This window comes from Diabrotica undecimpunctata, chromosome 1 (genome assembly GCF_040954645.1).
Source record: "Diabrotica undecimpunctata isolate CICGRU chromosome 1, icDiaUnde3, whole genome shotgun sequence".
NCBI classification, from domain to species: domain Eukaryota; kingdom Metazoa; phylum Arthropoda; class Insecta; order Coleoptera; family Chrysomelidae; genus Diabrotica; species Diabrotica undecimpunctata.
Window position 1 is genome coordinate 132,758,862 of NC_092803.1, and position 26,081 is coordinate 132,784,942.

General features: G+C 32.0%; 2 protein-coding genes across 6 annotated transcripts in view; both read right to left on the bottom strand.

The window, feature by feature from the left end:
* Window positions 1-6,286: 6,286 nt before the first annotated feature.
* The window catches only part of LOC140431974 (uncharacterized), a 151,978-nt gene continuing 132,183 nt past the window's right edge, over window positions 6,287-26,081 (bottom strand). For all 5 annotated transcript variants that reach the window (XM_072519844.1, XM_072519850.1, XM_072519859.1 and 2 more), the window contains 3 exons: window positions 13,796-14,031; window positions 10,721-10,880; window positions 6,287-6,470 (listed from right to left, as the gene is read on the bottom strand). In XM_072519844.1, the coding sequence (XP_072375945.1) occupies window positions 6,301-6,470; window positions 10,721-10,880; window positions 13,796-14,031 (566 nt within the window). In that variant the 3' untranslated portion in view covers window positions 6,287-6,300. The remainder of the gene's footprint in view (window positions 6,471-10,720; window positions 10,881-13,795; window positions 14,032-26,081) is intronic.
* Window positions 16,060-18,810, bottom strand: LOC140440260 (uncharacterized). Its single transcript, XM_072530654.1, has 2 exons — window positions 18,704-18,810; window positions 16,060-18,357 (listed from the first exon to the last, which is right to left on the bottom strand). The coding sequence occupies exons 1-2, from the start codon at window positions 18,704-18,706 to the stop codon at window positions 17,122-17,124; spliced, it is 1,239 nt and encodes a 412-aa protein (XP_072386755.1). The 5' UTR covers window positions 18,707-18,810; the 3' UTR covers window positions 16,060-17,121.

Consider the following 26,081-nt stretch of genomic DNA (forward strand, 5'->3'; position numbering starts at 1 on the left):
TGTAGATTTAAAAATAGTATTCGTTTTGGCAACGAAGTGCCTATTAGCAGCTGATAAAATACGTACAACATGGTAAAAAGTTGTTTTTAGTGATACTATTTAACTGTACTATTTGATATTCGTATATGCTTACGGTAAATATACGTAAATAAATTATCATCATCTTTCATTTATAGCTTCAAGTGTAGCTTTCAAATGTATAGATAAAGGGATCTAAGGGTGTTTCAGTTAAATCAATTGTATATTTAAATGTTTTTCTAGAAAATGGCATACTTTTTCAATTTTATTTCATTTTCCGCTGTGCATCAAAGTGTAAGAAAAGTTCAATTTGTGTTTCGAGACTCCTGTCAAAAAATTAGATACTTTTTACCTTTTGTATATTTTATATTTTTATCTTTTGTCTAAATTTATCTCCGTTAGTCCCAGGCTCGCCCTGATGCAGAGGGCATTTTTACGCTGTTGAGATTTAAAATTTTCCCTTAATTGGAAATCCTAGTTTTTCCCGTATCTAAGTATGGAGCTCTGTTTTATTTAAGCTTCATGGTGCCAAGTTCAACACCCAGTTAATCTGATTAACTGCTTTATCTAATTTATTGTAAGTACTTTTCTTTCTTTTCTCAGTAGATTGAAGTGATGTTTCCTTTCAGTTTAGGCGAGTTGAATAAAATATAAGAGATTGAACTAAGTTATGTTATACAATCTAATATTTAATATGTTTTGGTATATATTATTATAGTGCAAATTTTATTATTCATTATTAAATATTTAATGGTTATGTTTTTCTGCAGTCCCTATTTTAAACATATTTAAACTAAGATTAACCAAAGGGTAAACATTTTGTTCTTTTTGCGTATTTATCATTTAATTAAATGCTTTCTTATGTTCAACACAGTTAATCCATTGTAAAGAGGACTTAGGTTAGTAAGGCCGTTCGCATGCATGCTTTTTATGATTTATAATTTTATTGATATTTGATTCTATTTGATTAGTTTATTTGAATACTGAGTGATATTTGATATTTTGAATATAGTTTGATATAGTGAATTTTACAAATATTTAAAATCAGTGGCATCCTTTTTTATTAAAGCTGTTACCTTCTGCATTTTTGTGTATCTCTTCTTTCTTGTGTTTTTTACCTCTATGAATGACTACGCCCATAATCTACCAGGACAGAGCAACGGTGAATTCGAGCATACTGGATAATTGTAAGTCTAATTTTTTATTATCTGATTTACTATGTGTGGTACAGTTTATGACTAGAATATTGACATTTACAATATGTTTAATGATTTAAATTTTTATTTTGCGTGTATCAATTCAAAAAAATTATTTACATAAAGGATTTTTACAGTTTATTTTAATAGTTCTTGTGAAATACCCCCAGCAACACAAGACTCATTCTACTTTTATATGGCTTATTATTCTGCCAATTTTATTTACCAATCTTCGTAGACAGTCGAGCTTTTCTGCCTTTCCTACTTGTTTTCCCGTTTAATTTGTGCGTTTATTTGTTCGTATTTTTTATAGTGTATTTTTAGTCCGGTTGTTTTTGTTATATTGTTCAATTTTAAACTTTTTTTAGTATATTGCATATATAAGATACTAGACTTAATATACAACTCTAAATTCTTTAGAACATCAAATGAAATATACTGTATGTCTATCCTTTATTATGTTATTTAGAACTACTATATTACTATGTCCTGTATTTTTTATTATCTAATTTATAACTTCTATAAACAAACTCATCAAATTTTCCAACCCATCCTAAAATCCTTTTACCAACCCGCACAGGCCAGCGTGGTAGAAAAACGGCCAAGTGAAATGAGAAACGACGAAAATGCAAGGCCCTCAGTCTCCGGCAGTTCCTTAAAACCAGGCTATGGTAGCAGTCTCGAGTTTAGAGATACATAAGATACAAGAAAACTAATGTAAAAAAGAAGGAGAATGAAAGATAAGTACACAAAAAACACTACAAAGCTAAGGCATTTAAACAAAATCATTTCAAAAGCTGTTAATAAAAAGGGATAATAAACTCTAACCCTGAAAAAACAAGAAATATTTATAAGTTAATAAATAAACAAGGATATGCCATACATGAACAACCAGATATCTTCAAAATCATCGAAGAGTACTACAAACATTAAATAATCGAAATGCTCACATTCCAGAGATAGAAATTCCAGCAATACAAAATTAGGGGTCAGAGGAACTTCCAGATGTAACCGAAGAGGCAATTAAATCAGAGTTAACAGGTATGAAGAACAACAAAACATCTGGAGAAGATGACATTTTAAGTGAAATTCTAAAACTAGTAGGCGAATGCGTAACAAAAGCTTTGTTATGCATTCCCCTACGCAAAAGCTTTGTTACGCATTAACTCATAAATTGCATAAAAAAGGAGATATAATATAAATTCGAAACTATACATCTATCAGCTTGTTATCTTATTGATATAAGCTCTTTATGAGAATAATAACTAACAGACTGGACCTAAGCTAGATTTTCACCAATCACTAGAGCACGCCGGATTTAGGAGTGTCTTTGAAACGGATGACCAGCTACAAGTAATAAAATTCTAAATATAGAAAGTTATGGAATAGAACCAGCCATTGACATTAATAATTGCAGACTTTGAGAAATCATTTGACTCAGTTCAGCATAGATCCATGTCGAGAGGTCCTTTAGCGTGTAGTATTGATCATAGGTACACAACTCTTCTTCGAAATATATAATAGCGCAACAGCTACAGTGAAAATGTACATTGGCGACACGAACACATTTCTATTGGAGAAAGGTATAAAATTAAATCTACTATAAAAAAAAAACAAAAAAAAAAACAAAAATCTACTATACTCTGTTTCAAGTTAAGAAAATAACATTTAACGCTTGAGATTGCACTTGTGAAAGATCAGTGTTGCAAAAACTCTCAGGCACGTGTTGCTATTAGATTGTCGATATATGATTCATTCTAATCAGAGCCGTATTCAGCACTGTGTAGTTGTAGTTAATTAATTTCACTAATAAAAAGGATATGTATAATTGAATACAAAATAATGCAATATAAATACTTGTTTATTTAATTAACAGATATAGGTATGTAATTATTATAGTTCTAATAAAAATAGTTAAATTTTACTATTGCTACAATAAAAACAGGTGCAGCTTTAATTTTATTTTCATATAGGAAATAACAACAATTATATACATAAAAATTTTTCTTTGTTTACAGGGTGAATCACTACGAACGGAATGGAAGATTACAGCGAAAGAGTAAAAAAATTTAAAAAAAATTTAAATTATTAGTTTGTAAGTTGATAAAAGCTACAATCTTCAATTTCGGCGTATCAAAGTTATATTTTATGTTTATATTCTTCTTCCTCTTTATAAGCAATCTGCTTGTTCATTGACGGATTAATACCTATATGGAAGGTTGTCACTACATCTTTTGCGCGGTCGACAGATACTCCTTCTACCGATTAATGATGTTTAACACACATGTGTTTCCCCCATTCTGCTTATGTCGTTATTCCATTCTTTTTTCTAATTAGTGTCCATTCATTTATACACTTAACGTTACATATATATGTTATATTATATAAAATTTTTGGCACTATTACCTAATTTTCACTTTTGCTGGACTATTATTTACAGACTTTTCGGATTTGGCACTTTGTGTCCGCCGATTTGCACACTATTACATAATTTACTCACTGCATATTAACATCATCCTCATCTTCTCTATCATCGCTATCACTTTTATTACTGTCACTATCAACCGTCACATTTATTACCACAGAATCAATATCGTCCATCAACCTATCAATAACCCAAAAGTTTACAATAGTTTTTCCAGTTTTCCACTGTTACTACACCAAATGCAGTTCATATTAATTGTTCCATAGCGGCGGTCTTAAACTCTGTGTTGTATGAGGCAATATGTCTTTTGACTTGACTTTATACCATTTTAATTGGATTTTACTCACAACGGTATGGAGGTACATAGTCTCAGAATGGCAACATTTTTCTCTTTGCACATCTCGTAGATTTTATATTTTATGTTTTTTTATTTGTACGTGTTTACGACTTCCATGAGCTCTGATTTTACATATTCTTCTTTAAAAAAAATATCTTTCTCCAGCAATCATGTCTTAATTTCATTTTTATTGAAGGCTTGTGTCGGAGTTACTTCTTCTCTCGTCGAATGGTGCGAAGTGTTGTCCATCAGCACAACAGTTTTCTCTGGAATATTAGAAAGCAGCTTTTCCTTAAACCAATGTTCAAATATAGCATCCATCTCATCATGATAGTCCGCTGAATTTTTTTTAGCTAAAAACCAAAAAGCTGCACCTTCTACGAAGCCCAATTCGCTACCTGCATGCACTATAACAAATCGAGCGCCTCGTTGTATCGGCTGTTTTAGGCCTGTTGACAACCCCTTAACAAACGAATCCCTGATTGATATCACTGAGAGGTCCTTCCATTCTTTGGAAATACTATGTCCAACATTCACCCAAGTTTCGTCCAAATAAACGACGGTGTATCCTTGAGAACGACATTTTTTTATCTCACGCAAATACTGATACATTTTAGGAGCGGTAAATTTTTAAAGAAAAAACTATGCACGATAGCACGCAGCCGCGTGTGAACTACTGCATCGTAAGTGAACTTTCTGCTGTTCACTCTAGTTTTGGTACGTTTTCTTGGTTTTTTTATAGGTCTTAGTCCTTCTTCCGCAGCTTATTTGACCACTTCTTAAATTTAGATGATAATTAAATACATTTAAAACAATTTGTTTTGCACGGATGTCCAAGATATTCCCTTGGCTTAATGTTTAAATTTCCATTTTCAATTAACATTTAACTGTAAAGTCAGAATAACTACTAAAGAACCATAAAGCCTTGTGGACAACCGCGCTACACAAAGCGGTCCGTTTAATTGCTTATCTTTAATAGTCGGCAATATGCATGATTTAGCTAAGCAATATTTTCTACTGATTTCCATGATTCATAGCATATGGTATTCTCAGCGAAAAACAAATAAACAAATAAAATAAAATTATGTTTTGTAAATACTATTTATTTAATTAAAATCATTTTCCCTACTTTTCATCTCTTGTTTCTAATGAGCACTTTTGGTCAATTACGTTAAAAAACATTAATTTTGATTTATGTCTGTGAAAACGAAAATAAAAATAATACAACCCTGAATCGTATTTGTGTTCGTCTGGCATCTCCCTCCGTGCTTCTATCGTTCATAAAAAATACATCTCCCTATCTCCGCAATGGTATTTTCTTAACGCGGAAATCTCTACAAAGGTTTATACAAAGGTTTAAATGTTAAGAGGCAGAAATATACTTTATTGATACTAAGTACCAAAAGGCCATCGACCAGTCTTGCAGTCAATTTAGTTTAAATGTTTATTTTTGAAAATTTTCAGTCATTTATAGATTAGTATTTACAAATAGAAACATTTGTATTTATTTTTTGTAATTTTTTTAGTTTTTTTATAACAATTATTGAACATAATGAATTATAATTAATTTACTTTTTTAATTAAAGCTATGTGCCAAATAATGTTGAATGACTGTCAAAATAAAATGTCTAAAACTTGTACACAAACCTTAAGTGTCCAAGATATAGTTAGCACGTATTTTGAAATTGCATTAGAAATGGCAGAAATATAGCGACACTTTGGTGTCCAAACTCGTTGAATTGCTCATTGTTGAGTCAACTTTGTGATTCCGTCTCTTCTGGTATAATAGGTTTAATTATTTACTAATTCATTATCATCTTCAGATTTACCTTATTTTTGTAGTCGGTGTCTAAAATTTGTCCTTTTAACATATCTTCCTCGCAAGCGAGGTTCTATCATCCAACTGTTCATCATTCAAATCAACTATATCTAAAAGTCGTTGTAATCTGACTTATTACTTCTCAGAGTACAACACTAATAGTAAATATCAGTTTAAACTGAAATAAATTGAAACTTGATAAAAATTCATTTAGCTTACTCTTTTAAATTTAAACGCTAATATGTAACATTTTTTTATTAAAAACTGTCGCTTCAAGTGTCAAGAACCTAAAACCTTATTATGTATCTTTTAATATACTCACTGCTGGAAGCTATTTCTTAAAGAAATATCACCATAGACTAGAAGCTACTAAAATGTGCGATTTTCTAACCCCTTTTCATAAGAAATCCAGCAACAAATAAAACAAAAAAGTGCGACCATAAGGCGTTTAAAATATAAAGGAATATTGGTTCTTAAATAAAAACTACAGATTTTAAGGGTTAACTTATTTTAAAAAAGGAAATTGTTTCCTTTCGAAATTATCTTTACAATTAAATGTATCTGCAAAGAATTTGGAGTTCTTTGCCATATTTCTAATTCTAAGAGGCGCTGGAATAGTTTCCTTGTTATAAAAATCTCCTATAAAGTCCGCTACATTGTTTGGTTTGCAGAAATCTGAAAAATACAATATGCTATAGAATGAAGAATGCAAATAAAATAAATTTAATTAAAATATTTTAACAACAAGTTTACTTTATAATTAACTTAATACCGAATAATCTACGCCTCTGTTAAATGTTAAATGGAAAGAATTCAACCTTTTAGAAATTTGCTACAGTTTTTCTTTCAAAATTATATGTTTTCAATAAAGAAGGAGAGTTTCAAAAACTGAATAATATTTAAAACAATAAACACTTTTACTTATTGAGTCGTTTGAAGATTTGGCATTATAAAAAATGCACCATGTGAAGATTACGCAGAGAGCGAGGTGAAAAAAATCAGTGAAAGTCAAACCACATTGCTTCCAAATGTAACTCGTAAAAAATTTTTGTAACCTGTGATGTGTGGCTCCTTTATCTACAAATCTCCGATATTTATCATTAACAAACAGTACGAAAACTTGAGTAATATCGTGCTCTTGATTCAGAGTTGCTAATGAATATTTCATGTAATGAAGTAAGGAACATAATTACTCGCCCAGAAAATACACACCAGATGGTTCTTTGCAAGACCTACCCCTACTATGCAACAATACTGTACCTCTCCTGGTCCCTGGAAAGTCACTGGAAAGTTTTAAATCGCTATGCATAGTTATATTACCTACAAAAGGGGATATTCGTTACTGTGCCAAATGCTATTAATGAAACTAGACTTATTAAATTGCAAAACAAGTATTCCACAATATTCAGGTCTTACATCGTAATCACCGATTAGTGATGGATCATCTTAATAGCGTGAAAACAAGCATTAAGTTGTCATAACATCTTCTGAAAAGCTTTTTTGTTCCTATTAAATGCATATGTAGTTGTGAGTTTTACCACCATGTTATAATTCCAATATAACATGTCTGGTTTTAAAACTCACATTTGCCCATGAGTGCGTCTGACTACCATTACCGTATCTTGGTTATTTGTTCTATATGATGATTTTAAGTAAGCTTTAAGTCTAATATGACCCCAAGATACTTTATCTTACTCACCTGATTTAGATTTGTACCATTTAAGCTTAGAGAACCGATTACCTTTTTTCTTCTTTTGGCAAAATTAATGAGAAATTATTTTTTTTTCACTGTATTATTAACTATCCTTTTACCATAATTTTACAATAATTACCTTAGTCCAACCCTTGATAACCCTTTCTATTCCAGTTAAATACAGACAGTTTTAAAATAGCAAAAAGAAAGACAATCTCCTGATTGTTGACTGTCGCTAGGGATAGTCGTTCGCTCTTTAGTCTGCTGAGTCTCGCTAGGCAGCCGTATACCTTCTCTAGCCTGTTACCTATCGCTTGGTACAGACGTACTGCTACTTTTCTCCACTCTAACTCTCTCGCTTATAGTTACCCGAAAAATACCGCAAATACTGTTTTAAACCGTGTATAGACGAAAATGTGCTATATCTCGCGATCTCAGTGTTAGTACCGCGAGACACGTGTTCAGAATCTGGTACCCAGACAGATTCCCCGTATGAAGAACAACCGCGACTGAAAGCCTATAAATACCGCGAGTGTATGTGTGCAGCAGAAGAATTGGTAAGACTTTGTATAAACTTAATTCGCTATAATCTGTATAACCTTTTACCATATCCTAATTTATTTGAACCAGCCCTATGTAATACAGTTCTTATTAACTGAAATTATATTTATAATTTCACATATGTACACCCTTTTTGTAAAACTTATGTTAAGTCTTACATTTGAAGTCCCTTCTGTAACTACAGTCAGAGCCTGCTGCATTTTATTTATGATAGTGACAATAAATATGCCGTGGGTTGTGATAACTAGGTCGTCCGTATAGCTTACGATGTGATGCATATCTTTGTTTAGTCTAGTTATTAGCTCATCAATGAGCAGATAAAACTCTCCTCTGCCTCAAGGTGAGAATGCTCACTCTATATCAAGAAATGTACCCAACATCATCTCTTGGTGTTCCAGAATGTACTTCATCCTCTGAACGAGATGGTGCAGTGCCGTTTTCTGTGGAGCATTCTACTCGATGCGATTACTGCCCCTGATGTATCGAACTTTCAACCAATACACTTTAGTAGTACGAATAACATCAGAACTATCAGATGTTGGAAGTTAGAACGAGCCGATTTTTCCAAGTTTAGGTATAAAGGTATATATTTAGGTATACCCTTATTAGCATCCACGCTTTCGATGTGTCTCCAATTCCTGAGCTAGCCTGCAGTATCATTCATATTTTTTTAAAATTAGGGCCCAACTAAATAGAGCAAAACATAAACTTGCGGAAAAGCTTGCTTATTGATCACCATGCTTGATTCAACCAAATGCCATAAATACCACTAGGTTTTTCTCCTTTACTTATTTTAGTAACATTTCCAAAATATATAAAAACTTTTAATTTATATAATTTGGAACATCAACAAGATTTCTTTTTCTTCTTCCTTCTTGTATGTAGGCTTTAAAGCCTATTTCTTCATCAATATTCGCCTTAAATTGTATAACTTATCGCATCATCTTTTTCTTGTTCTGCCAACACTTCTTCGTCCATTTGGTGACTCATCTCATGCTATTCGTACTATCCTATCCTCTGCCATACTACTACTAGAATGTTGAGATAATCATTCTCTCTCCTGATGCCAACAATAATGTAGCTTCGCCTTTTTAAAATTTTTAAACTGTTTGTCCTAGTGTATGTAATGTAGTCTGACGTACAATTTTATGTTTATGACATTCTCAACAGATTGTTGGATAGGCCAAAATTGACAAAATGCCCCTGAAGATGCTCTAGGAAGCGAAAGTACTTGGGCAAGATTTAATTAATAAACTATGCTCGATATTTGCCTTTCATTTGATCAAAGTTCACTTATTCGAGCATTCAACCTTATATCAAAATATGTAATGTTTCTCCCTAAATCAAGAGTATTATTTCCTTTAAAAAGATTTGAACCCTTTTGACGTATTTTTAGGCAAGAAAAGCCTATCTTTCCACCCAGCAGGAATATTCTTGTAAGCGGCGTCCATTTTAAATAGCATAGGAACCTTCTTGTGTTATGTGGTCCAGGAAATCCATGTAAGTACCCTTTTGATTTACTTTTTGTAGGTACCCCATTCCAGTCCCCTATTTATTCACTTATTTACGACCCAGCTCTCCAATCAAAGTAAGAGTAGCCGTTCGCAAACGTTTCGGTTTGTTTTGCTTACCCTATCCCCAGCCCAGTAATTTCTGTCGCCAATTTTCAACCTTCTATAAGTAATCCCAATGTGGTAGGCAATAAATCTGCTACAATGTTAATAGATGCGCAAGAGAATCCATAGCAACAAAATTTGAACATCTTATTTAAACCGTTTTTTTATTTAATCCGTAAAATAGTTTCGAAACACAATTCAGATAACTGCCTTAATCTGGAGCCTTCTAAAAATTGCAAGACATAGCCAGACGTTGATAAAGATGTTAAAAGAGACATGGGGAATCTAAAATTTGCATTCCACGACATGTCTCCTCAACTAAGCAGAAATCGTTAGCGAATTGGTTTCTTATACTCATACAGTGTTTCGAAACTATTTTACGGATTTAATATCAGATGTCGCTATTGCGTCCGTTTCGAAGCCATTTTATCGTTGCTTCCCAAAGACAGAAAAGATTAATTTTCACGTTGAGAACGCCTATGAATAACTGTTCCGATGAGCTTTATTAAAGCGAAATACGTATCAACAGATACATAGACGATTTGTACGTGAAATGAAATCTTGACTGTCTTTTTAATTTTAGTTTTTTTATTTATTTAAATAACCAATACTTTTGTTTTTTCTGCTGAAAATTAAATATAGTTTGTTGAAACTGTCGGACTAATTAATTGAGTTTAAACACCTTGTACATCAAAAACTATCATATTGATACACATTGCCACTATAATATGCCGTTGACAAAAAATATAAATGCCCATTAAAAAATAAATGAATAACATCATCAAGACGTCATGGTGACGTCATCACAGTATTATCCAAAATAAAACTAAAACTAAATTTAAAAATCAACCTGACTCGGCATTTCTTTCTAATATGTTGCATTTCTAAAAGAAGATGGGTTCTTTTCAAATGAACACAGTGTATAATACAATATAATCTTATGTGTAAATGTGTATGTTGTAGTTTAAATAAAAAATGTGTTTTTACTTTAGTGTACTATTTAGATTACTTTTTTTCTTGTTAACATTAATTTTACTTTTTATTAGGATTCTTACCTTGCAAAGCATTTATTAAAAATGTTTTGTTTCTAGAATAATCGGTGAGGAATGGTAAAATGTCCTTGCTGGTATCTTCTAGGAACGTATCAGTTGCGAGCCTAAAGGCTAAATTGTCTCCTACTATAGTTTCGTATTTTAAATTGTTGCCAGATTCGTCCTGAAATAAAAGAAAAATACTTGTTAAATTTTATTTAAAAAGTTAAGGTGAGTAGTCGATGATATTTCCAATTTACTCCGTTTCACGCTTTCATCCCTTAAGAAACTATCCCGAGATAATTCGTCTTGCACTTGTTGTACCTAAAATAACCAACCCGAGATATTTCGTCTTGAGCTATTTAATGGGAATTTAAGCGATTTATTTCGTTCTTTCGAGTTAGGCTTTCGGAATTTGAACAAATTTAGACGGAATAGTTATTACTATTCCTAGCTGTGTAATATTAGACAATGGACAGGTCGAACGGTCAAGGATTTGTTTCATATACCTGCTGACCAAGAAACGTTATTTCATCGCTTGCGTACGACGATAGCCAACGCTTGAAAACAAGCATTGCACACATATAAGAAGTTATTACAAAGTTGTATTGCATCAATAAAACGGTCGAAGGGAAAAGGAGGCTTGTAAACGACCTCAGTGTGTAAACAACACGTGCTGAGTCCGGCTGTGTCTACGTAAAAACATTTTATGAAATTGAATCGTTATTTTATTCACTATAAATTCTAGCCAGGGTAGTGAAGATTCAGATGATAGTAAGCTAGATGTATCTGGGACACATATCAAATGACTCAGATTCCAATGAAGATGATGACAGTGCAACCGGCTTACTTCAAGCAGTCCGGCAGCGGGTTAGAGTAAATGTATACCGGCCAGGCACGGCTCCACCGAGGTTTCTTTTTACTGGGAAATCGGAGTGTCATTTCAATATGCAGGATGTTGAAAATAAGGTCGAGTTTTTCAATATATTTTTCGATGATAAACTAGTGGACAAAATTGTTCAAGAAACAAATCGTTTTGCTAATCAGAAAATGCGATCAGGTTTCGCAAAGTTATAAAAGAGAACAAATGGACACCAACGGATAGGGATGAAATGCGAGTATTTTTTGCAATTATATTACTGCAAAGCTTAAAAAGAAACCAGTGCATTGGCTTTATTGGCCCAAAAAACCAATAACTGAAACGCCTTTTTTCCGTATGATTATGACTTATAAAAGGTTCCTCAAAATACAGCAATACCTGCATTTCTCTAATAATAAATCCATCTAAAGGAATGTAACAATTGATGAGAGCTTACTTCTCTACAAAGGCAGACTCGGACGGATTCAATACATTCCAAACAAAAGATCACGATTTGGTATAAAAACTACATGCTGTGTGAATCCTCCTCAGGATATATTTGGCATAACATATGTAATTTATACGGGAAAGGATACAAAGTTTGACCAACAATACAAAGATCCTCCGGTGTCAAAACTATTGTTATGACACTAATGAGACCTCTACTGTCGAAAGGTCACTGTTTGACTACAGACATTTTTTATACAAAGGAAAGGCAATAGTAATGAAGTGGAAGGATAAACGAGAGATTTGTGTGCTGTCAACGCTGCAAAATGCTGTAATGGTTACTGAAGAAAGACGAGGAAAGGAGATAAAAACCTAGGATTGTTCAAGACTACAACAATACTATGGATGGCGTCAACATCTTGCTGATTACCCTATAACCAGGAAGCGTGGAAATAGGTAATACAAAAAAAGATTCTTCAATCTTCTCGAACATGCTGAGTGGAATGCTTTTGTGTGCACAAGAAAATCGGAGGGCTAGGAACGCATATAGAATTTCGAATGGGTTTGATAATGCAACCGATTGAGGTTTGCTACAAAGATAGAGGTGTGTTAAGAGGAATAATAAAAATTTAACGCTTCCAAACTCACTTAGACTTACCGGTCGACATTTCCCAGAAGTTGTTCCTGTCACAGGGAAAAAAGCTCATCCAACTAGAGTGTTTGTTGTGTGCAGTAAGGCGAAGGATGTATCCGGAAAGAAGTTGAGGCGCGAATCAAGGTACTACTGTTCTAATTGCGATGTGAAACTTTGTGTGACTCCCTGCTTCAAGACGTATAATACGATAACTAACTTTTAGTTTCTTTTGTTTGTGTTCAGTTTTATAAAACTATAAATACATATATGCATGTCTTATTTTTTACGCTACAATGTAACTGTAAGCTCTTTTGAATAAATACTTTTTGATCATCATCCACAGCGTGCATAAAAACTTTTGTTATCTAGTTTGCTGTAGTAGCGTCATTTGAAATTTTGATTGGCAATTCAAGCATCATATATACAATACATTAAATATGCAAACAAAATAGTATAGTATATAGTATAGTAATAAAATTTATGTATTTTTTGTAAATTTCAGTCATTTTCAGGGTAAGGGGGGGGCATGTGCCATCCATTTGCTATCAAATAACGCCTCTGGTTTGCTGGGAATGGCTTTTAGATGAAAAACGACCATACAATGCTCTAGGCAAGGTATACAATAAAACCTTATGCTCGCAGGTTCTATTTATCCAATCAAAAACCCGTCAACGAGATATCTCGGGATAGTTATTACACATATTTTCAACCGTTAAAAAAAATAAAAAAAAAAAAAGCAAAAATAAGTATCGCATAACATTTTTAATTTCTGCAAGAAGTAAAGAAGTAAGTGCATTATTAAAAAAATGGGTTTTTTGGGACCGTTTTGGAAAAATAAATGGTTCGTTAAGGGGTTAATTCGTACACTTATTTATTTACTCCTTCTATTTTTAATGTCCACTAACACCCTCAAGTATGTAATCAACCCTCTAAAATTTACTTTCAACCATTTTTAGTTCTGTTAATCTATTTACTTCGTCTCTGGAGCTTATTAAGTATAAAGGGGTTATACGAAAAATTAAAACGGATATAAAATAAGTACAACATCACAACAATATTTAAAACAACCAGTACACTGAGATCCATCCTGTTTAAAATTAAACCCAACAACAAAAGTAAAAAAGAAAAAAATATTAAACAAAAGTATGTAATACTTTACCTCAATTTGGCACTTGACATTCTCAACCGTGTAAGTTGATCTTTCTAGTAAATATTTAGTATCCAATGTTTTAAATAAATCTTCATAAAGTGTAGCTTCCTCTGACGCAAGATCAGTAAAATCATTTTTAATAAATTGTTTCGCTATTTGTTCGGCAAGTAGTAGTCCATGTTTCGCCACTCTTATATAATAGGGTATATTTTTGTTCATGTCAGATACAAATCCAGGTTGGAATACTTAAAAAAAAAGTTCTCGGTCAAAAACAAAGAAAAATAGTGTAAATAAAAATATACTTAAATATAGGCTATGTCTGTTATAATAATTATTTGAAGCAGCATATTTCAAAAGAGTTTGTTTGTTTGTTTGTCTGTTTGTTTGTTTGTTTGTTTGTTTGTTTGTTTGTTTGTTTTTTGTTTGTTTGTTTGTTTGTTTGTTTGTTTGTTTATTTGTTTGTTTGTTTGTTTGTTTGTTTGTTTTATTTCTTTGTTAAAAGGGTAATTAAAAAAGTTCTTCAGTCACAATTTGTTTAATAAGTTTAGACTACCTGTTTTGTGGTCTACTATATGCACCCCTTTATTATACAGCAAGTACTACTATTTGTGTGTTCCAAAATAACTTTTACGTTTATCTTACAGATAAGCAACCGCAACATAATTTGACGTGGATAGACGGATACATTTTATTCTATGATTAAATGTCTATCCTCCAGATAACCGTCTGTCAGATAGGACAATATTTATCTGGAAGCCCTTTTATACAGAAAATTTATCATTTTAAAAATTTATTTTATGACTCTTTTGAAAATTTGTTGGTCCCAAAATATTGGCTGCGAATGTGGTGGTCGTTAAAAAATATAATACAAAACTCGAACTTTCCCAACAAATAAATTGCCAAACTAGAATTATACTGGTTTTTGTAAGTAGATCGATTTCTTAAGACGACTTTACGCAGAAAGAACGTGAAAACTCATTCTACTATTCAAAAAAGGAGATAAAAAACAGCCAGAAAACTACAGAGGTATAAACTTGTTAAATACTACGCTAAAACTTACAACTAAAATTATACAAGTGCTAATAAATCAAAGGATAAGTTTAGCAGATAAACAACAGGGTTTTCGTAGTGGAAGATCGTGTACAGATGCAATATTCGTTACAAAGCAAATTACTGAGAAATCACTAAAGTACAATAGACCAGTCTTTCTGTGTCTGATTGACCTAAAGAAAGCGTTTGACAGAGTAAGACTAAAAAATTTAATTAATCTTCTGTATAATAGATAAGTTCCCCTGAATATTAGAAAAACTATCGAAAACATCTACCAAAACAACAAAATGGAAGTCAGAATAGATGAACAACTTACAGAACATACAGAAATAGGCAGCAGAATAAGACAAGTAGATTTATTAAGCCCCATGCTCTTCAATTTGATCATGGATGAAATAATCAAAAGCGTTAACAAAGGAAGAGGATACAGAATGGAAATCAAAGAAATAAAAATACTTTGTTACGCAGACGACGCAATATTGATAGCTCAAGATGAAGATAGTCTACAAAGACTAGTCCACAGATTTAACATATGAGCAAAATAACTTAATATGACAATCTCATCTTAGAAAACTAAAACAACAGTAGTCAGCAAAGAACCAACCAAATGTAAAATAGAAATTGATGACATAAGTATTGAACAAGTAATGAAAATAAAATACCTGGGAATTACACTGTGGAGACCTGGACAAAGAAGTGATAGGTCAAGCACAAAAAGCAAATAGACTGGCAGGATGCCTTAATAATACTATATCGTCGTTCAGATGTCAAAACCTTGTATCTCAAAATTAGTGAATTTTGGGAAATCACCTAAAACTTCCTATAGTAGAAAATATAACTTTTAAAGTTATTTTTTTTCCTGAAACGTGGGTAATTCCACGAAATGAATTATTTGTGATAGTGAATAAACTCAAAAAAAATAAAGTTAGATTTTTTTGAAAAAAAATCGTGAGATACGAGTTTTTGAAATTTAAATAGTATTTAATTTCAGGTCTTACGAGGTTTTGGTAGCATATTTTCAGCTCACTTACGCCTTTTTTAAACACAAAGAACACTGTTATAGAGGAAAAATAAAATATTTATTCTTCAAAGAAATAAAACAAACATGTTACATAAGCATTCTGATATAAAATAAAATAAACACAATTATTTTCCATATTTTGAAAACAAAAAAAAAATTAATACTTCAACGAGTCATAAAAACCATGATAATCTGGGTGAATAACAGTCTTAAGAGACTGCAGGTGATTATATTTGTCTTCTGTAATGGGCAAATGGTCATTATACATTTTTCTTGCGGTTCCTACATTATTCGTATTTTTGCGAACTGGTAAAAACTGCCACTCCTCATCAAAGTTTAGTTTGAATTGAACAGGCAAATCTCTGGAATACCTTAGAGCCCTCAGATTATTCACGCATGCATCTCCCACTTTTTTCCCTGGACGAATGGATGAATAATACTTAATTTCGGAATAGTCATTAAAAAATTGGTAATCAATGTATTTAACTTTGTATGGATTTTTGGAATTTTTACGGGCCTCTTTAATTATTTCCACATAATTGGATGGTGAATAAATGCATTTATTTTTTTTCTTTCTTTCAATGGTGGAGTGCACACTATCGCACTCCATTTGTGAGTGACCCTTAACTAAATATTTCTGTATAATTACCGTATCATTTTCATTGCAGAAATGCTGAAGTGCATTAGCCAATGTCACGTTGCGATTTTGTGCAGAGCATCCATCGCTATAAAAAATTTTTTGTTTGTCCTTTTCTTGGGCATCTAACTCTTCATTTAAAAAATCAATTATACAAGATGTAAAGGAGTTGGCATCTGTTTTGCCCTCTCCCTCATGCCATACATAACAAACTATCTTATTATTTGTTAAATTATAGATGGTGAAGTTATGGCATGCTAGTTTCTGTTTAAAGTATACCATGCCTGCTGGGACGACAGGGACAAGTTGGACCGCTTGGACATCCATCGTAAATACGCACACTTTTCCTTCCAACGCATCTTCTTTATCCTTGATTTTTTCCTTTCTAGAGCGATCTTTTTGGCTAATGTGCGATTCATAATCTTCTTGCTCTACATTGCCCAGTTTATGCGAAAAACATAAATCACACTGGTCCTTCCTTGGATGATACACATCAATGTTTGTGTTTTTCATTTCTTTTAAGAAAACATCGTATCCGACAGCAGATTGTGGTTCATAATTTTTGTATACGTCATACACTTCCTTATATGATTGAAAAGTTGTTTCCAAATAAAGTTTACTCGTTGATCAACGGCAATAATGGGAGGGCATCTTTGGCAGTTTTTCAAGGAATGCTTTAACTTTATTTCTGCGTTCAATATTGACAGGTTTAATTTTGGTAGGAAAAGTAGTAGTGGTTACTTTTGGGATACCCGAGTCACAACTAGTTTTTACCCAGTTTTGAACACTCCATTCGCCCAATCCTAATGTGGAGAGAAACATTTTCTTGCAAACCGGAATTACGGTATTATCTATTTTCAAATGATAAAATAAACTTAAATTACGCCGTGATTTATTTTGTGTTCTTTTTTGCGTTGTTGGCTGTTTATTAACTAGCGTACAGACAAATATCTTTCGTTGACGCCAATCCATCTCAGACCAAAACCCATCAAAAATCTTTCTTCGTTGCTCTTTAGTTATCATTGAACATCTCCTTTTTTCTTTTGCTGCTAAACACTTTGCTGAAATACATCTTGGTTTCATTTCCCGGGAGTTTCTCTTTATGGTAACTATAGATCCATCTTTCTCCTTCTTTTTTGCTTTATATTCTTTACCACGCATTCTTAAACATTTTTGTTCATTTCTTTCCCAAGTAGAAAAATCTGCTTTGCCTTTTTTGCTACGCCCTTTCTTTTTATTTTTTTCTTCTCGGACAGCGTCTACTTCTTTAGGCGTCGCTTTAATTTTTTTGCGACTGGCAAAATTTACAGCTTGATCTTCAGAATCCGACGAAGTATTTGGATGATAACTTGACTCTGATCCTTCGAAAGGTTCTTCAAATTCAATGTCGGTGTTATAGTGTCGATTTTCCGCAGCTTCACTGATATTTTCTATATTCAAAGTTAGATCCCTACTGACATTCTCCACCTGAGTACTGTCCTTCACATCAACATTTATATCATTATCTTCTATATTAATACTAGCCAGGCATCTGCTGTGGGTGTCATTTTTTAAATGAGATTCTGTTTGAATAGCAGTACTCTTTGGGTTCAAAATAATACAGGAATGTACTTGAATGTTTTGTGAACAGAGTGATGAAGAAGAAATGTGCTGGAAACTGGAGGATTCTTCTCTAAAGGTCTCATAAACTTGTTCAAAGTCTGTATTTGCTTTTTTCCAACCTTCTTTATGACGGCTCTTAAGTTCTGCGACTTCCTCTTTAGAATGTGAATTTTGATTGGTAGTACTTTCATTCTGGTCAATATCAGAATTCGCTTTTAGACTTTCTAGTGCTGATTTGACCATTCTCAAAGCCCGGTTTGCCTAAAAATAAAACAAAAAAACATTTATTTTGTTTCCAAAAAAACCTCGTAAATCAATATTGTAAATACTTGATTATATTTTGGTAAGTAACAAAACCTCGCATCACAATTTTTTTCACCTAAAAATTCACTGTAATACATTATTTTGAAAATTCTTTTACCAACTGACAAGTTTTTGCTTTTCTCTAATTGATTTATATAATTTGTTTCAGTTGATCAATTGAAATATAATAATTGAGTCATCATAACCTCAAATTTTTTGGAATAATAATAGTTATGTTTCTTTTTAACGTAAAACAATGCGTCTACGTATTATAAAAACAAAGTAATAAGATGTTTTCACTTACCATAGCTTCTAATAAACAGTTATAATTCTTATAAACCTATTTAACTGCACAAAAATGTTCAGTATTTAATAATTTTTCAGACACGTGTTGACTTACGTGGTTTCGTGTACATCATGTGAGATACAAGGTTTCTGAATTCGAGTGACGGAGGTGCAATTTCGCATGCTTTGTAATAAGAGGTTTCTCAATCGATGCAGCTCGATTTCCTAATATAGGCCACACAAAAAACGCAAAACCATCGAAAATTGAGATACGGGGTTTTGACATCTTAGCGACGATATGGCAAAACAGACACATTAACACTGAGATGAAGTAAAAAATTTATAATGCCAGTGTAAGATCAATAATGACATATGCCTCAGAAGCAAGACCCGATACAGCCACAACGCAAAGACTACTGAAAACGGTAGAGATGAGAGTACTGAGAAGAATTACAGGAAATACGCTGAGAGATCGAAAGAGAAGTGAAGACAGAAGAAAATGTAACGTACAGCGTATAGATGAATGAACAAAAAATAGAAAAAAAGAATAGAATAACCACATAAGCAGAATGGAGGAGACCCGTGTCGTCAAAATAGCAAGAGATAAGTTACTAATCGGCAGAACAATTATCAGACGACCGCGCAAAAGATGGAGTGACAACCTTCCATAGAGGTATTAATTCGCCAATGAACAAGCAGAATTGCTTATAAAGAGGAAGAAGAAGAAGAAGAAGAAGACTTTACGGAAAAGGTCAGCGATTCTCCAAAAGTGACTTATATGTTAAGAAAGTTGTACAACAAAGTAAAATATCATTTTGTTTACGTCTTAGCCATAAATAGGAGAAAGTCAGAAAAAATTGAGTGGAGTGACTGGTAGATTGGATTCCCCGTCGCATGGTAACGGGAAAAATCACTGGTATATATATATATATATATATATATATATATATATATATATATTATATATATTTATGTATTTATACCATTTATAACCCACTTATAACTCACGGACGGCTTGACCGATTTTCATGATTCCTGATTGTTTGGAGTTGTCCCTGCCAGAATAGGAGAATAACTATTAAAAACTAAATAAAAAATTAAATAAATGCGCATGATTAATTGCTGTTATAATCTATGGATATAAAACAAAGTTCTACAATTAATTTGTTAAAATCAAATTTTTGATTTATTATGAAATAGTAGTATAATAATTTAAATAGGTACTTTAAATATTTAAAATAAATACAAAACAGTTAAAATAAAATAGATGGTTATTATCTCAAGGTATAAGTTTGAGTTCAACCACAATAAAATTGAAGACATTGTTACCATATAACAGCACACTATTCTCTTTGTATAAATTGTGTTTGTATACATAATTTTTTTATAATTTTTTCAAGTACTATTTTCAAAAGTAGTCTTTTAATGTTTAATACTATTAAGCTGGTAATATGCCTTAATCACTGGATGATAAATGCTTTTCTGGTCGGCAGCACATGGACTATTCCGCATTCGTCTATTCTGCTCAAAATATTTAAGGCTCATTGTAATGTGGAATTTTACAATTCATGTAATAAAATGCTGATATATTGAAGTTTTTGGCGTTTGAAATCCCAATACCATCGATTAAATCCCACACTATTAGTTGATCGATACATGAGCTGCAATGTGGCGATTTGGTGTTATCATTCCCCGTTCATTCCACTCTTTTACATTTGGCAGTGCACCTGGAAAACGACCAGCCAGTTTATATCTCCCTATTTAATGTTGCTCAACGTGTTGAAACACTTTTAGCTTCAACATTTACCAGTTTCTTTTCCATTCGTCAAAGCGAGGCATTTGCACTAATATTTCTTATCTTTGAGATATCATGTTATTACACTTCAAGGAACGTGTCATCCAAGAATACTACTAAATTTTTTATCTCATTAGATATGTCTGGCCAAAATGACAGAACACGTTTGGTGCTGGTAAAACTTACAACATAATACATGCGACGATTCTCAAAGAAAAAGTTAAGGATGATGAAGTTCTCATTACGAGAATTCCAATGATGCCAATCGGTATGCCATTCGAATTTAAACGAATTCAATATCCGATTCGTCTTCAATTCGCTATTTCGATAATTAAATCACTCAAATCACAATCATTGCGTGTTTTTAGACTGATTTAAATTTACAGCATAATCTTTACTGTAAAAACTTATAGTAAAGTAAATAACTTACAGTAAAGTAAAGTGAACAACTATTTTAAAATGTAAAAATTATTTTTATAAAAAATTAAAATTTTTCAAACGGACTAAAATTTCAGAATATTTTCGGTCTTATCAAATCATCGTCAATGAATACATATTACATAGTTAGCAATTAAAATTAGCCACTTAAACAGGTCTAGTAACGTTTAAATTACATAATAAATATATTAATAATTAACATTTAAGGCCTTTAAACTAACATAAGGTCGATGCTAAAAGCATGCACCTTAAAGAGGTTCTAAACAACCTAAGGTTTGAAGACGACATTGTTCTTATTGCAGACGGAGTAGATCATGTTTGCCAACTTCTACAAGACCTTCAGAACTTTTGTGCACGAGTTGCTGGATAAATTTCTGTAAGAAATGTATCCAAGTGTTGCTACGGCACTGGTACCAATTAACTTACACTTCTTAAATTATACCTAAGCAAATTCTCCAGCAAATTCTCATGAAGGCCAAAAATGTATTCAAAACATATTTTTACCCATAGATTAACTTTCTCCGACCAATTCCAAAACATTCCCTGTTAGACAAGAGTTCAAAAGGTTGGTTTTACCTACATTTGTACAGAAATATCGAAGTTGTCCCCCGTCCCTCGCGAATCCCTTGCAATAATCAGGCATTGCAATCAGAATTTTAAGTATTGTCAGTATAATATAATATTGTATCCCAGCTTAGCTGGTCGCTTTTTGTTTTAGACTTTTATCTTTTGCAATTTAGTTATTATTACATAGCATATAGAGCTGGACGCTCATTATTAATCAAGTATATTTATATAGAAGAAAACGTCCTTAGTTGAAGTAATAATTATTAGTAACATTTTAATCTGTATCAGTGCTAGTGTAGTATGTCGCGGACTAGTGTGGACAGTGATCGGTTGTTTTTAATAAAAAAACTTGCGCTAAAACTTTGGCTAGATAATAATTTAGTTGTAGTAACATTCAATTATTAAACTACGTATTGTTTATACTGATTGTGTTCCGTGTGTGATTTCCCACGCCAGTGGGTGGTCCTTCAAGTTGGAAGTAATTACAAGACTTAGATATATATATATATATATATATATATATATATATATATATATATATATATATATATATATATATATATATATTTATAAATATATATTAATATATATATATATATATATTGTTATGATATGTAAAATCGAGAAAAATATTGGTTTGTTTAAAAATATTTCAAAGTTCAAAAACATTAAAATAATTCAGATAAGTAGGATAATATCCAACAAACATTTCGGAGAAGGAAAGTTATTAAATCCTTGAATTACCTGTACCAAACAAAATGTAAGCTTTACATCAATCATTTCTTTGTTAAACTTGAGTGACCCGCATAAGTTTAAGTGAAACAAAAGACAAATTGAAACGGGTTTTTACAAATGCATTAGTGCAGTGATTAAAGACAATAGAAGATATTTTAGAAAGAGGTTTTTGTTAGTTTTAAGATTTATAGAAAAATATTATTTGTAAATAAGTTTTAGGAAATTTATAATTATAGGTAAAAAATTTGTTTGTTATCGAAATGAAGAAATGGGGGAATTGTGACGAGTTGTGATTGGCGGAGATTGAAAAAGGTGGGATAAGTGTGTGGGAGAAAGTTTAGCGAGATTGAGGAGAGAGAAAAGATAGCAGTCAGTTGGTTTTCCAAATCTGTAAGAGGAACAAGGATTGTTCTCTGGCGGTTCCTGAGAGGTAGCAAGCAGTAGTGTTGAATGTTAGTGAGTTTTTGTGGAGTTAGTGTATCTGACAGAAGCTGGAGCAGCAAAATATTGTAAGTCATATTTTCCTACTTATATTCCAAGAGTCACTGTTCAGGCCAACGAGAGATTCAGTTTATCGTAAAGAGAAGATATTCCAAGAGTCATTTTTCACTCGGGCCAACGAGAGATTCAGTTTATCGAGAGGAGAAAGGCTATCATAATTTGAATGATTTGTGCTTTTGAAGGAGATCATTAAAGACGATATACTTGCAACAATCTGTTGTACGATTGCTGATTACATAGGGAGCGGTTGAGAGGAGATAATATAGTCTACAAGGAACAAGGATTTGGACCACTCATCATCAGAGAGAGATATTTTGTTTCTGCAGTTTTTTTTCTTTTATTGATAACACAATTTTTACACGTACTTTAGAAAGGATATAAATATTTTGATTAGGAGAGTTAGAATAGTTTGGATTTTGAGTTTTCAATTAATATTGTTTGTACCATTAATTTTGATTGTTCACGTACGGAGAACAAAATTTTGAGAATCCTTATATGAGATTTGTTTATTGAAAACTTTTGAGTGTGAATTATTTCATTATTTTTATTTCAATATATAGTGTTAGATCATATGTGTTTTTTATTATTCCGGTATTCTCTGGACCTTACCTTTCACATGTAATAGCATAGATATTGAAGCACGAATTTAACCCTGAGATAAAAGAATTAAAAATTGTGATAGAGTCATAATCATATCATTTAAATAATTTTAATTAATCAAAAAAATTAATTAGCTAATTATTGCTTGGCGCACCAAGACTTTAAATATCACAATAATATATATATTTATATATATGTATATATTATATATATATATATGTATATACATATATATATATCTACGGCATTAAGTGAACTCCGCCCATGTTAAAATTCAGGTTCAATTGAGCTCCGTGGTCAAGTGGATACCAATATACGGAGCTCACTTGACAATTCCGTAATATTGGTTCAGTCGATTCATCAAGATGTAGAGTTTAATAATTTATAAAAATTTTTTGGAGCCCGTAAATACCCCTGTATCATAAATGTATATCGCTTAGTTCACGTGTATATATTATAGGGGTCGTTCAGATCTTCTTCATTGTATATTTGAACCATACGTTTATCGGTTTAAGTAAGCTCTGAGAGTTTGGCAACTGTGCGATTATACCGTATATTTTCAACATATACCCTGAACGGTTTATATGGGCTCCTTATTTTTATCTACTGTTTGTAGACAGTGGAATGTTATACGCATTACACTGTGTAACAGAGGATATCATATTACCTGATATAACTAAGTACTAAAATGTAACTGGTTCTTTAAAAAACAGGTATGTAGATACAAAAGGATTTGGGCTTATTATTGAATGGAATGTTCGCTTGCATAGAAAATTTTATTTTTTTTGTATTTTTAAAGATGTTGTTTTTTTTTATTTAATATAATTTTATTAGTTCAATGCCGAATTTGATGTTTTTTTTTAATTACAGAAATTTCGTAATATATTTTGTTTACGTGAGTATGTCTTTGTACATTTTATGTAAGCATCTGATTAATAAAAACTACTTTTATTTTATCCAATCTTCTGCGATATATTGTATAAAGCTTTTTTAATATTTTAGTTCTGGTCTTATTTGTGTACTACATATGGTATCTCGATAGAAGGTTATCTCAAAATAAATATGGTTAAGTGTTACAATAGATATTTTTGTGTTAAAATGGGTAGGAGTGTGCACAAAAAGAAAGAATGGTTAATTTGTCTAACAAGGTATATTCGGCAGCAGAAGCATATAGTACAAGCGTCTATGTTTTAACGGCGGAAGGACGTGCGCCTCATTTTTAGCTGACAAGCTTGCGAAGAATATTATTTCTGGTCCTCAATTTACCTTTTAGTTTTAAACAATAATCTGTGACTGACCCGGTGTGATACAAACTATTTTCAAGGAATTTATAGGAAGTCTACAGTTCAATGATTTTATGACAAGATTGGATGTTCAGTTTTGTGAAAACGTCTATGTTGAGGAAATTGAAGGAGCAGCCACGAGTTTTTCAGGGGTTTTGGCTGAAAATTGATTTATAGTTTATTTTTATTGTGCAATAATAGGTGTCTTGTCTATATAATAGAAGTCCTAGTATCTACCGGTATGGATCGTTTGTTTGTGTAAATGTTATACAGTGTAGGTGCCTTTATGCTACCCCAAGCGAGCTTCATCTGCTATTCTTACCAGTGAGTGATACAAAAAATATTCTCTTATGTTGGCATACGCAGATAATGTAAGTGAGCTTGTTATCTAAGGGGATATCATATAGTTTTTGGAGAAATATTCTGTAATTTAAGGTGTCGTAAGCGGCATTTAGATTAAAAAATACCACCCCTGATACCGGATATTTTTCGTACCCGTCTTTTTTTGCCAGGTTTAAGCAAGGTAACAACTTTGGCTTGTCACTAAATTTTGGGTATCTCCATAATTTGAATACAGTTGTTCATCATCCATTTTGGTCCAGGTTTCGTAATAAGCTTTGTGCTCAGATCCTCAATGTCGGTAGTTGTATTATTTTTCATTAAATATGTAGATGGTGGATCCAAGCTCAGCATCGTTAAAAGGTTCTCTCGGCTGACTGGTTTTGTCCTTTCTTACTTTAAGTTATTCTTTGCTTCTTTTCCGACAGAAATAGCATGTCTATATCTATGATGTGGTTTTCAGCGATCAGCTATATACCAAATACCCTAGGTTAGGCCCTATATGTGTTTCCTGCACTAGAAATAAGTTACATTCGTGTTTAGCTCATATGTCTGATAAGTTTAAGTAAAGTAAAGTTTCTTGATCTCTAGATATACCCTTAACAGTTATAGACATATGTTATTAGAATAGTTGGTCCTAAAAAGGACCAATTTGACAAAATCATATTAAAGGGGTGACTGAAGAATTAGCCGATTAATTAATTAATCATTACCCGGGGTATGCCCGATTGCGGTGATCTTATTAGTACTACAATCTTCCTTAACGCTCGTTCTTTGAATCCCATAAGTAATGCCTAATCTTTTACTTTTTATTAAAAATTTAAATTTTACATGCCGTGTATTACTTTTTGACGATATTTCGAATCAGATTTGTATAGTAATAATTTTAGGTATTAAAGAGCCTCTTTGTGAAAAATAAATAAGTTTGTGATATCGGTCGCAACTCATATCTAAATAATAACAAAATAAAAAGTTAAAATAAGTGTAAACAATTTCAACTACATATATCGGCGCCACTGTTCAGGTGATGGGTTTATCACAGATTATCAAAGATTACATTTTAATTCAATGTTCTATTTACGTATTTTCAATATTAAAAAAGTAGGAAAAGACATGTTTATGCCTTTATTTTTTTAAAT